The sequence below is a fragment of the Melozone crissalis genome, unplaced genomic scaffold, assembly GCF_028551555.1.
Source record: "Melozone crissalis strain CALT ecotype California unplaced genomic scaffold, PUWL_Pcris_2 ptg000023l_1, whole genome shotgun sequence".
NCBI classification, from domain to species: domain Eukaryota; kingdom Metazoa; phylum Chordata; class Aves; order Passeriformes; family Passerellidae; genus Melozone; species Melozone crissalis.
In genome coordinates this window covers 14,897,531-14,910,520 of record NW_026535801.1, presented here as the reverse complement: position 1 = coordinate 14,910,520, position 12,990 = coordinate 14,897,531, and the positions used below count along the sequence as shown (strand labels likewise).

General features: G+C 38.6%; 1 protein-coding gene across 3 annotated transcripts; it reads right to left on the bottom strand.

Annotated features, from left to right (window-relative positions):
- Positions 1-3,322: 3,322 nt before the first annotated feature.
- On the bottom strand, positions 3,323-12,775 carry STRADB (STE20 related adaptor beta). 3 transcript variants are annotated; one of them, XM_054278183.1, is made up of 12 exons: positions 12,665-12,775; positions 10,123-10,179; positions 9,703-9,783; positions 9,244-9,343; positions 8,499-8,620; positions 7,913-8,021; positions 7,314-7,437; positions 6,680-6,851; positions 6,162-6,266; positions 5,707-5,936; positions 5,107-5,149; positions 3,323-4,646 (listed from the first exon to the last, which is right to left on the bottom strand). In XM_054278183.1, the coding sequence occupies exons 2-12, from the start codon at positions 10,132-10,134 to the stop codon at positions 4,494-4,496; spliced, it is 1,251 nt and encodes a 416-aa protein (XP_054134158.1). In that variant the 5' UTR covers positions 10,135-10,179; positions 12,665-12,775; the 3' UTR covers positions 3,323-4,493. The 3 variants fall into 3 exon arrangements, with proteins under 3 accessions (XP_054134158.1, XP_054134159.1, XP_054134160.1); XM_054278184.1 differs by having other exon boundaries at positions 7,913-7,991; XM_054278185.1 differs by lacking the exons at positions 7,913-8,021; positions 8,499-8,620.
- Between the last annotated feature and the right edge of the window lie 215 nt (positions 12,776-12,990).

The window sequence follows — 12,990 nt, the reverse complement described above, 5'->3', positions numbered from 1 at the left end:
CAAAAAATCCTGACTGGATATCAAAAGAGAAGCAATGTAGAGAAATGTGCATTACCATGCCACCAGCGTCTGGGTCAAATGTTAATAAATATGCTATTTAGGAAGGAAAACCAAACTACTTTGTTCTCAAAACTAGCTTGAGGAAATCTAGTAATGTAGTGAAGAAAAATCATGGAAAGTATGCTGAACCACCTTTTTCAACATCACATGCTGCAGGCTCCAAGGATTCAAAATCATGTGTTCTCCCATGATAAGGAAAACTTGAATCAGAAAATGGAGCAGGAAAAAGAGCATGACAGCCAGCAAAATATATAATTCCAGAAGTCTGTGATGGCTCCATCAGCTACTGTAGAACAACAGCCACCTCAAACCAGGAAAGCATTTAAAAAAACTCATCCATAACACACTTGGCAGATTTCCACTGGGCAAAAGGAAATCTGTTTGTAAGAATATTTTTCTTTTGACTGCATGAAATGTGAGAATTAGAAAGATAATTGATACTGAATGAAGAATAAGCAGACTTTGAAAAGAAAATGTAGTAGATAAATTCAGCATTGATACTCTACCCATATGTCATGTAAATATTGACAAAACAGAGGAAAACCTCTGCATCCTGCCAGCAATCCATTCTCCTCCATTGCAGATGGATTTCATGAGAGGACAACTGAATTCCATGAATCTGAGTATGAAGGTAAATTCAGTAATAATGGTATATTCTATAACCATATCTAAAAATAAAACCACCACTTGATTGCAGCTAACTTCATATGGGCTTTGGGGAATTTTTCCAGAAGTTTCTGGGATAGTCTTTCAGACAAGAAACAAACATATGTAACTAATTTATAGAGTACAACTAGTTGTTTTCATCTGGGAATTATGGAGGTTTCCACAGGCACCTGTTTAAACCTAATATTCTTTCCTTCATCCTGTCTCAAGTTCCTGGATAGATTTAATTATGTTGAATACCAAATGTTATTCTGCTACCAGATTATTAGTAGACCACCTCAATTTTCAGTGGTTTCTTCTTTTATAAACCAAATTTTTTGTTTGTTACATTCGATTGTTTCATTTCATATTATGGTTCTTACAGTCCTTTGAGGTCTTTGCTGTAATGTGTACTGTTTCTGAATTTTAATAGTTTTTCCTTGTTCATACAGGGTAGGGATGGCTATCATTAGGACAGGCCATTGCTGCTACCTTGGTTGTTTCAGAGGTTTATTACACAAGCTAATATACTTCAGGAAAGCAACTTAATAGTATTAAAAGCATGTTAAGTAGGTATGTCAATCACCTACCTTGGTACCTGCCTCTTGTCAAGAGAGGTTCAGAACAGTGGTTTTCAAATGCTTTCCCATATTTTTACCCATCCTCTGGGTTAAAAACTACTTTGATAGCACTTGAAGAGAAGGAGAGGGGTAGGGGAGAGAAAGAGGTATGGTAAAACTCTGTCATTTAAAAAAAATATTTATTTCTGTTCATCAAGTGGAAGACACTGTTCTCTCTTTAATGGGAACTTGTTGCATTGATACTCTTTAAAGTGAGGAATTAATGTATCAGAGGAAGTTGATTCTGAGTAGATCACATTTTCTTCTGTGTTCATCCATTCAGTCATGCACAAACTGCTGTGGTATCAGATCAAGACAGTGAGACACACAACAGCATTGAGCATATGTAATGTTAATTAACAGAAGTTTTCTATTATACAGGTATTTATTATTATACAGTGCTAAATACTAGCATAATTAAGGTGGCTGCAAAAAAACCATTTGGGTTGCTTTCACAAGTATTTCAAAAGTAACCAGATTAGATAGATTTCTGTTTCATTGGCCATGAGATTTTGCAAATGTATAGGTTTTATAAGCCCCTTTGAAAATATATCATGTGGAGCCTAAATGCAAGATACTTGGAAATTTCAAGTCCAACTTTAATTCTAATTCACATGCTGATAACACACATCATTGGTATGAGCAAGAGTAAACAAGTGTTCTGAAAAAAACACAACCCAACAAAAAACTGTTGTGCTTAAAACTGTCAGCTTGGAATAGAAAGTCTCTGCAACTTGAATCTCATCAACCTCAGATTTTTGAAAACTTAACTGTATGCAAAAACTTCAGATTTTCAGAACAATTGTTTCCCAGATCATCTTTTCATTGGCAGGTAGTTGAAACCTTAAAAATATGATTATACATCATCTTTCCTAATAGTATTTATTTTGCCTTATTCCTTCATAGAAAGCATCACAGTTAATGAGCAAAATTATATAAAACCTTTCAGTAACTATAATCCAGGGAGTATTTTCAAGAAGTCATAGTGCCTCTTAATTGCTTTTGTTTGAAGAGACACAGTTGTTGAGAAGCAGAGTTCTAAGAGTAAAGACTTGTGGGCTTTTAACTTAAAATAAATTGATTTTCTTCTTAATGTCAGTACAGAAATTGGAACAGTGTTTAGAAATGTTTTAAATTTTTTTTCCACAGAGAGGGCAGCAAAGTAACTCCAATGGAACATGTAGCGGTTTGAATAAATTTGTACTGACATTGTTATTAGTATCCAAGTTCATTTTTATAGAGTCCATGGCACTTGTTGCAAGAGAAGCTTGAAAATACTAGCAGTTAAGCTGCCTGAAATTTTCTACAGGTTTTAATAGTAGTAATATATATTCAGAGGTGTGTAATTAAAATATGTAGAACTTCATGTGTGTTCTCACTTATTTGACTTGGTTTCTACATCTACTATGTTAGTCAAAAGTTACTTGTGGATGCTTATGTAACATATTCAGCTTGCAAACTGTCCAAATCTATAATGGCTAAGAATTAGGACCATGAAAATAGTACCTTCTTCAAGAGTACACAGTTATTAATATTTTTAATCAGAATAATTCTCTAGTTTCAACAACTGTTTCCTTACCTAACAATTGACATAGATATGATTTTTTTCCCCTGTAGTAACAAGAAGCTGTTAGTACAGCTGGACTATGGTGAAAACAGAAGTCCAGGAATTACAGATATAAATGGAGGCAGATAGGGTAAGTGTATTGATAAGTCTTTAATCTTAACTTTCACATGTTAAGTTTAGGAATATAGAGCTCTTTTCATAGCATAATGAGTAGAATCAACTTAATCAACTTTTTTGCTGATACTTTTATGTGGTCATTTAGAATTTTATGTGTCTCTCAGGCTTAAGTCATTTGGTCTTCAAGGCCTTGTGGCAAAGCTGCTGGCAATGCAGCAGTATTCTCAAAGGTGGCTACAGGCCTGCTCAGCTATGGAAGACTTGAAGACTTATGTGGAATGTTGTTTATGTTGAAAATTTAAAATATATCCATTCAATATCTATTTATACTTTTTTACTGCCATCATGCTCCCATCAGTAAAGTACTAGTGGCTTTGGGATACAGCTTTTGCTACAATATGATGAGAATATCCAGGTTTTTAAAAGAAAAAAGCTGCTTTTGTTCAGTTTGAGTTGCCTTGTACAGCATGAGAGGTGAGAATTCACTGAATTGTAGGGAGAAGACAGATTTTCATCTGACTTAGGTAAATTCACTAGGATCCCAGTATGGCTGAATTGATCCACGGGAATTTAACTGTGCCTTGCAGAAGAGGCTTGTTTGACAGCAGCAGGGCCAGTGAAGCTTAATGCATGTTGCCTTTTTCTACTAAGAAAACAGTATTAGGTTCTGGTAAATTCAGGTGGTGAACAGGAATACAGTGTAAATAAAAATAAGTACAGTAACTTTAGATTATTTAATATGACTCTTCAAAATTAACCTGTACCTGCTAGAACTTGAGACTTACTTTGCATAGTGAGACATCCTCAGATTAACTGCTAAAATGACACAACAATAAACAGAGGTGCAAAAGCCCAGATTTGTATAAGAACCTGAAGAGATGCAAGAGCAGGAGTCCTACTTCCAAGCAGCTTAACTTCTTTGGGAAACACACAGTATTAGAACTGCATGAAAAATTATGCATACCTAACTTTTGGCAAATATGACAGCATGTCAAGTGAAAAAAAAGTCTTTTGAGAAAGAAACATTTATTTACATAAGCAAGTAATTTGTGCAGTTTCACATTTCATCTTGGAAGTGGAGGATTTCTCCTTACTAAAATGATTTGGGTCATAATGAAAAGACAAATAGATGTTTAGGTAAGATCACAGCCAAACCCCAGGCCTGAATTCAGAAAGGCATGTGGACTGCAGCACTGTGAGCTGATAATACAGTACAGAGTAAGGTTACAGCAGGGAGTCTGTTGTTAAGGAAGACTTTGCAAGAGAGAGGTGAGCACTCAGCCATTCTTTATCCACAGTTTTCCTTACAGTCAGAGAGTGAGGCACGCTGCATTTTGTGATGCCCAGAGGAAGTTAATGAATTATAGCCACTTCATGGCATTTCAAGTATACTTGGTCTAACTGTATTTTAATCATACAAAAGCAGCAAATACAAATCACATTTTCCTTGTCTGAAACACTGGAGAGGTATCATTGGTATTTATTTAGAATTCCCAGTCTGTATCATCTTGATTTGTAGCAATACGTCCAAGTTCAGTCCCAACTGCTGTTGAGGGCAGTGCCAAGAACTCTGATCTGTTATTTTGAATAGGAGGTGGTAACAGGGACAGTAGTGAATTCTGTGTTTGCTCCTTTACCTAGAAAGAAAAAGAAAGTTAAAATAAAGCTGCACAAAAAAGTCTCCATAACTTTGCAACTGACTTCATTAAAAGCATGTGAAATCAGAGCCATGTTCTTGCATGTTACAGTACTGAAAGTAAAAGGATGAGAGGTTTTGCTTTCACCATTCTATTAGCCTTTCAAGACTAATGAAACCAGCTGTGCATTTCTGCTTTAAATTAAGACTATTAATAGATTTTTTAAATTAGTTAGTCTGCCTTTAGTTAAGTTAAATCCACTTAATCAATGGGGAAATTGATTAATCTTATGCTTCCCACACTCTATCCATGCCATTTTGTTAAAAAAAAACCTGGGAAGAAGGTATGCTCTTATAGGATGCCTTTTAGCTCCAGGTAACTTCATTACTTTATAATCTAGCTCTTTTTGTGGCTTATTTAGGTTATAGCTGTGTCATTTAATGAAATATAGTAAACTCACCTGTCTGAAGAACGTATGCGAAAGCAAACTGCTTGCTGATGGCCTGAATCATAAAATGAACAAGATAATTATGTTTTGGAAAGTAAAATACTGCATTTGGATAATGAGCCAGATTGAGAAATAAATTTAAGCCCTGAGGTTTTTCCTCCACAGGACAAATGTGAAGAAAGAGAAAAGCAGCACACAATTCCTACATTCTATGCCTCAATTTGTAGTGAAAGCACTATTGAAGAAATCTATTTTTCATGTTTCTGCTTAACAAGGAATTAAATGCCTCATTAAAAAGAGACATAGAATTGAAAACATGTATTTCAGATTTCTGGGGTTTTTTCCCTTGGACAAAGTAAATGTTTAAAAGTTAATTTTACTTGTTACAAAGAACAGTTATATTACAAGAAATTCAGGGGCCAAATGACTTTAAAAGTTTGATTCCTTTTTCAGACAAGACATTTCTTACAATACAAGTCTGGTTTCACATAGTGCATCTGCTCTGAAATTCTGACTCTAACAGCATTCAACTGATTACTGTATTCTAAACTGTGAGTTGTACTTGGTCTTAGATGGAAGTGACAAAAAAATTAGTTTTCACCAGGACATTACCTTTTGTCAGGGTCTTGTTGCAAGCAAAGTTCTACCAAGTTGTGGAAAGCAGGTGAAAATGTTTTGGAAAAGGGCATTTGAAGTCTTTCACTGGTCATTGTGCGTGTCATGCTCTCACCAATTCCAGAATCGACACCTGACCGGGAATTCTTCATCCTGGATTCCCCCCGGGGAAAGGTGTTTATATCCCAAGGACAGTGGGTGGGACCTTTCAGCTTCTGCAGCAGCATCTAGTAGGAAAGCACAGCACTATGAGAGTTCAACAGCTCTCCAGACCTATTCAGGATAAGCTATGAAACTCCAGGGATGGAGGGATTATTTATTCTAGAAGGAGGCATGTGTATTTGAAGTAACAAAAAGCAGCCACTACTTCAGCAGTAATAGCACTGGTTCCTGTGAGTAAAACAAAACAAAAAAATGCTCAGCATGTTTTTAATTAAAGTTTAGCATTATACCTGAGTGCGAGGCATATCTTGAAATGGAACGTGTCCATTGGCTAATTCACATGCTGTAATTCCCACACTGTAAATGTCAGACTTCATGTTATAGCCAGACAAATCCTGTGAGAGAAGAAAGACATTACTGATCACTGAGGCCATTGAGCAGTCCCAACAAGAACACAAGTGCCTGCTTCAAAACAAGATTCTAATACCCCATAACCTGCACACTATTGAAGCAATTGAATTGTGAAACCCCAGACTTTTTTCAGAAATCTGATGGCTGTACTGAACACAAGTTTCAGGATTTGCAGTAGTTTCCAGGAGGTTTGGGTAAAGAGATTTAGTACAGCATCACCTTACCAACAGCTTTAGAAATGGTTCTCTCTAGAAGAACTAAAAATTCAGTATGTACATATATTTTTAGAAGTTACAGTTCAACATATTTCATTGCAATTCTACAAACAGACATAAGCTGGAAATCGAGTACTGCCACTAACTTTGAATTGGAAAAATTATGTGTAATTTATACTAACCTGTCTCAGTAGTTCAGGACTCAGCCAAGGAAGCACAGATGTACTAAACTGGGGGAAATCATACACCACCTTTGACTTCTGTCCATTGCTAACTAAACTGTAGAGGTTGTTTAGGCCAGAGAGAGAAACCAGCCCATCCTCTGAAATCAGAATGTGGCTAGCTTTAATATTCCTGTAACATAAAGTGGTAAATTTTAGCTATAAGAATTACTCTAAGTACTACTAGAACAGAAAAGCTTTCATATTTCATTGACTTATAGTGAGATGCTAGCATGGAGCTCATGTCTCTATTAAGAGAGATGATCAGGAAAAAAGTGCCAGAAATTGGAGAAGGGCCCTTCTTCCCTGCAAGGGGTGTAAACTAAGGAAACTCCTTCTATAACTCTGGTTTTGTTCTGCTTCAAAGAGACAAAGCCAGGCAGATGTATAATCCTTGCAACAAGCGGCTTGAAGAAATGTCTAAACACATTTTCTGTTAAAATTAATCCTGCTGTATTATTGAAAAAATTGTTACTTGTGCACTGTCTGATATAAGAAGGTATAGAGGAAAAGGAAGGAAACAATACTTAAGATAAGATGCTGGTTCTAGTTCTTGTGTCCTAGTCCTAGTTCTTACCTATTGACATTCTCTTACCTGTGAATATATCCATTCTGGTGCATGTAATTTAATCCTCTGATTGCACCAAACAGAATGTTCCCTATCAAAGCTTCACTCATTCCTTCAGGAAAGTAAGTCTTCAGCAGGTGTCTAGCTGAACCTGGAAGTGGAAAAAAAAAAAACTAGCTAGGCCTAACAAGTCTTATTAAATGACTTGTCTGTGTTTCCTTCACTGTACAGACTCATCAAGAGCAGCATTCAATATTGACTCTGGTGCATTATTACATGGATGTAACTGATGCCCCATGTCATGCTTCTGTTAACTGCAAGTCTGTGCCCAACCTGTATTCAATGTAAACAGGTTTTTCTGTTTAGGTTAGCAGAAGCTGTATACAGTCAAATACATCTCCCAGTTACCATTCCTCACATGGTGGGTGCTAGGGCTAAGTGGAATTTAATGCAGTTCAAATACCAGTCTTCACTGGGGAGGAAATTTTCTCTAAAGAAATGGTTTGGGAGAGTCTGTTTTTTCTACAAGACAGGAGATGATTAAAGAGAAACCTCTCATGGACCAGGTGGTCCAATTTCTATCAAGTCCTTTCTCCTATTCCAAAATTGCAGTTAACAGTTCTTACCATAGGCCATGAATGGGGAGATGACCCAAAGCCAGCTTCCAGCTGTAAACACTGTCCAAAATGTCATTATGTTGGGATGCTGGAAAAAGTGTGATAAAACCACCTCATTCTATGGAATTAAATGAAAGTGGATGTGTTAACCACAGAACAGCACTCCTACCAAGAGCATTAACTACATTTAGTAATCAGTAAAGAGATTGTGTCTTTGCATTTATACACATTTATGATTGCAGGTGATGTGCATAGCCTGCAACAGAAATGTAAATAGCTTGTCCATAATTGCATTTGTCAGAAGTAAATCTAGTTTGTTCATAGTCCAAACTTCTGGTGTTAAATAACAGTACAGAAAATGTTTCAAATAAGTTGTACAATTAGAGAAGAAATTTTTAAAGCAATTGTCAGCTGTGGTCTTCAGGAAGCAACTCTCAAATTTACACATGCATTATGTTTATTATATTCTAATCCTTTGGAGGGAAAAACTAGACTGAAATGACCCAGTTCAAACAAAGGCTACTTTTGCTCAGTAATCTCATATGTATTCCTCACTATCTTTATTGGGCTTTGTGCAGAAATGCTGTTCCTTTACCTGTAAGGCTTTCAGGTGCTCTTCAGAGCAATTTTCGAGGTCTGTGATCCTTACAGCAACTTGCCTGTCTGTAGGTGTATGCCGTGCAAGGTAGACTGAAGTTAGATTGTTGAACCTCCTTCCTGAAACCAGAAATGGCTACCTTAACATTGGAAAGCATAATAAGCCATCACATGGTGTTCTTCATGTTTAGAGATAATTTTCCAGTTTTAAAATTTGAATTGATAGCAGTGTGTCCTTTTGTTTCAGAATGCCAAGACCTTAAGTAATTGCAGCAAAATATATGCAGCAAATTAGTGAAGCATGGCTCTGCTATTTTGAGAACAACTAAAAGCGTTTGAAACATACATCAGCATCAATTATACATCCAAATGAACACTTAGTATGCATATTGACATAAACATAGGCAGCCATATGGATCTAAGGCAGCCATCCTTGGAACAACCAACATGGGTACCCAAGGTACAAGATGATGATGTTACTTAAGGCTGTATTTATTGTCACATACCACAGATTTGGAAAACTGACAAGTACATGCACAAACATCAAGAGACAATTCCAGGTAATTGTTGATTTGTCTTAGATCTTGAAATAAGATATTACTAAAATATAAGCAATGCTCTGCACTTTTCTCAACTAAGAAGACATAGGAATAGTCCTTCATGTTCCAAACTTAATATTTACTGCAGTTAGCAATAAACTATTGATAAGGAAGAAGAAATATTTTAAGGTTCATTTATGTTACCTATTTCCAGCTGGAGTTCATAATGAGAGACATTAGAAGAGCAAAATACCATTTCATTCTTTCCTGCAGATGGGGGAATCCAGGCTAGATCAGAATCAGCCTAACAGAGAGAAGAAACAGTTCTCAAAGTGACTATGCAATTTAAAATAATTTATATTTTTAAAATTAATGCAAAAATATTATTAATGCTAAAGTCCAGTACTCAAATAAGAACATTCAAGCCGGTACTTTTACCATTATTAAGACTTAGTTTTATGAGTTACAACTTTTGTGTGTGTCTGTTTTCAAACTGGCACAAGATTAACACTTAGATACCTATGGTCTTCTACCAAAGGGGAAGCCCCAAAGTACTCTCTTTATTTTTATTGTCAACATTTCAAGAAGTATTCCCTAACAAGGCTATTTTAAATATGCACCAGCTTTATATCTAAACTTGGGAGTTAAAGTTTCTATTCTTACCAGGCATTCATGGGTGCTGCTCTGAGATAGTTCTTCTGGTCTGATTGATTCAACTGGTGTACGCAGAATACAGGAGCAGTCCTTAAGAACAGAAACAAGTGAGTGTTGGTGGAGTTGCTGCAATTTATTAAATATGGCAGTGCAAAAATGTAAAAAAGTAGGTCTTATAAGCAGCAGTTCAGAAAGTCTTCTGCTGCAAGTCAATCAATCAAGAGGTTAAGAAATAGCATAAAGCACACACATGGCAGACCTAGAGAGCAGAGACATTAAAGTCTCCTTCACCAAAAGCAGACACAATGAAGTTCAAACATGTCAGCACTGTGGAAATCCCCACAAGCAAGACATTTCACCAGGACTTTTCATATTAAGGTATAGCTGGGTAACAAGGTACACAGCCAAAATTTTTAAAGACAAACTTACCAAACAAGACATGGAACCGCTTTAGATCAGGGGAAAGGTCATACACACCCATTTATCCTAGGAAAACAATAAAGTAGCAAAGTAAGATGATACATAAATCTGTGATAAACTTAAATCGCCTTAATCAGAACTGTGAGGCATTCCTGTCAGCTATCACACAAAAAACCCCAGAACTCCAGCTCAGCAAAAGTCTGCTTCTATTTAAGTACCATATCAATTTCAAACTCCACACAGAGGACTACACGTCAACTCAAGTGTTCCTTTTTAATTTATGGATTTAGAAATTTTACTGCCAGTTCTGAACAATCAATTTACTTGCAAGTTAACTGCAGAAGTGCAAAAAGTAAAAAAGAACAGACTTATGAATCCTTGGCAGTTTGTTGGAAAAGAAACCATTGTCTGTTGTTTTAAAGGAGCACAGCTGTGCTAGGCAGATCTTGGCTTGGTGGTGTGCAGCTGAACTAGCTCACAAAAAAAAAGCAAGGCAGAAGCAATTGCACTTTACATTTCACAAGTGAGGTAGGAAATAGTATTGTAAGGGATTTCAGTTAAAAAAAAAAAAAGCAATTCCTTCACAGATCAGAGTAGCCTCTCCGAAAGTCCTCTATGTCTGATGCTTTGGAGGCTTAGGCAGTAGGAGAGGTGTCTAATAAGAGTAAAAAGCTTCTGTAAGTACAGAATGGGACTATTTTACTTTAGCTATAAGCAAGTCTTCAACAGTAAAATCATTAGGGTTGGAAAAGACCTCACAGATCACATAATCCAACCATTAACCTAACACTGCCAGGCCCACCATTAAACCATGTCCCTAAGCAGCACATCTACGTGATTTTTGATCACTACCAGGGACAGTGACTCCACCACTTCTCTGGGCAGCCTGTTCCAATGGCTAACAACCCTTTCAGTGAAGAAAATTCCCCTAACATCCAATCTAAACCTCCCTTGGTGCAACTTGAGGCCAGTTACTGTCCTCCTATTTCTTGTTATGTGAGAGAAGAGGCCAACTCCCACCTCCCTAAAATCTCCTTTCATGTAACTATAAAGTAAGAAGGTCCCCCTGACTGAGCCTCCTCTTATCCTGGCTAAACTCCTTCAGCCACTCCTTTCACCAGCTCTGCTGCCCTTCTCTGAACACCCTCCAGTGCCTCAGTGTTCTTCTTGTGTAGGGGTCAAAACTGAATGCAGAACTTGAGATGCAAACTGGCCTCACCAGGGAGTACAGAGGGACAATTACTTCCCAGGTCCTGCTGGCCACACTACTGCTGATACAAACCAGAATGTCACTGGCCTTGGCCACCTGGGCACGCTGCTGGCTCATGTTCAGCTAGCTATCAAACAGCAACCCCAGGTCCTTTCCTGAGAGGTAGCTTTTCAGCCACCATGAGGAATCCTACTTGGTAGCTGATAAAAAGTCAGATGCAGGTAATTATTCTGTGTTAATAAGCAATTTTTAAAGTTTTTAAAGTTAACTTATAAAAGCTGAAGCACTATACCAGAAACTGATATTTTTCTTTATTAAGGAGCTAAGCTTGAGTATATCCTGCATTTAAATTATGTACACTACTTAATCAAGGGAACACTCTTGAAAAGTCCCCACTCTTAACAAGCCCCCACCACTCCATTCACTGCCAAATATCCAAGCCATTCTAGTAACATTTTTACCCCAAAGATCTGCTGTAACTCCTTATTAGAGATACCAAACAGAGACAAAAGTCAATCCCTATCAGGTACTGGGCACTTTCAGAGGATTTGCGCTTGACTTAAACAACTTTGCAACATCACTAAAGAAGTTTGTAGCCGAGTAGGAAAAACAAAAAACAGAATGCAGGTGCTTCAGGTTACTGCCTAGCACTGTAATGGCTACAGCATCCTGGAAAGCAAATGCCTCATTCTGCTACACAAGACAATTTATTCTGCTGCTTGCAATATGACACCATGAAAGCTCAGCTAAAGAATACAGTCTTAATAACTATGATATACCAAAGTCAAATTATTGTAGGCTTGCTTCAAAGATGTATATGTATAGGCAGCCAACAGAAACATCCGTGATGTACATTTACTCAAATAACACTACAGTTTTAAGATTTTTATTTTTTTTTTCTTATGTAGCTTGACATTGTTTCCATCTTTCAATATGGCTTTGGATCATGTCCCCATATAAACTTTTTCCCTGCCCCCACATTTTTCCTTCAGTATCGCAGGCTGTTTTTTTGTACTGTAGATAGTGACAGTGTTGTACAGGTAAAATGATACATCCATCGCACTTTGTCCAAAGCTTCAGCTAGCAAACAGTGCATGGCAGAAAAACCCACAGAAACCTGTGTCTGTGAGCTAGGGGAGTGTGAAGGCTCGGGAGCCGAGCCCCGGTACGGGGAACGCGCGTTACTGGGTTCTGCTGACGCTGAGCTGCAGCTCCTACTTCAGCGTTCGCAGCGACTGAGGCAGCTCTCGGCCGTGTATCTCGAGTGAAATGATCCGTCCGTGACAAAGCACGCCCCGCAGGCTCCCCCTCAGTTTCTCACTCGCTCCGTTAAGTTCGTACCTCGCCTTTCTCGCTGGGCCCCCGTCTCCCTCTGGCCTCCCGCCGCGGCCGGGACAGGGCTCCGCTTCCCGCAGCCGCCTGCCGAGCTCGGTGCGCGCCGCTCCCTTTCCCCCGCCCGCCCGGCTGCCCCCGCCGCGGGGCAGAGGGCGCGGCCGGCGCGGAGCCTCGGCGCAGCCGAGCAGCCTTACAGGGCGGCAGCGCCCGTTCCTGCCCGCCGCCGCCGGACTGGGGGCCGGGGGCCGGCGCCGCCACCGCGCCTCCCGCCAGAACCCCGCCCCGCTCCCGGCCCCGCTGGGCCCAGCGGCGGGGGCCGCCCGCACCACGCG

Coding starts and splice junctions, on each gene's coding strand:
- STRADB (XM_054278183.1), bottom strand. Junction 8,621..9,243: donor TGAACTCCAGCTGGAAATAG/GTAACATAAATG, acceptor TTCTGGTTTCAG/GAAGGAGGTTCAACAATCTA. Junction 5,150..5,706: donor CAACAAGACCCTGACAAAAG/GTAATGTCCTGG, acceptor TTTATGATTCAG/GCCATCAGCAAGCAGTTTGC.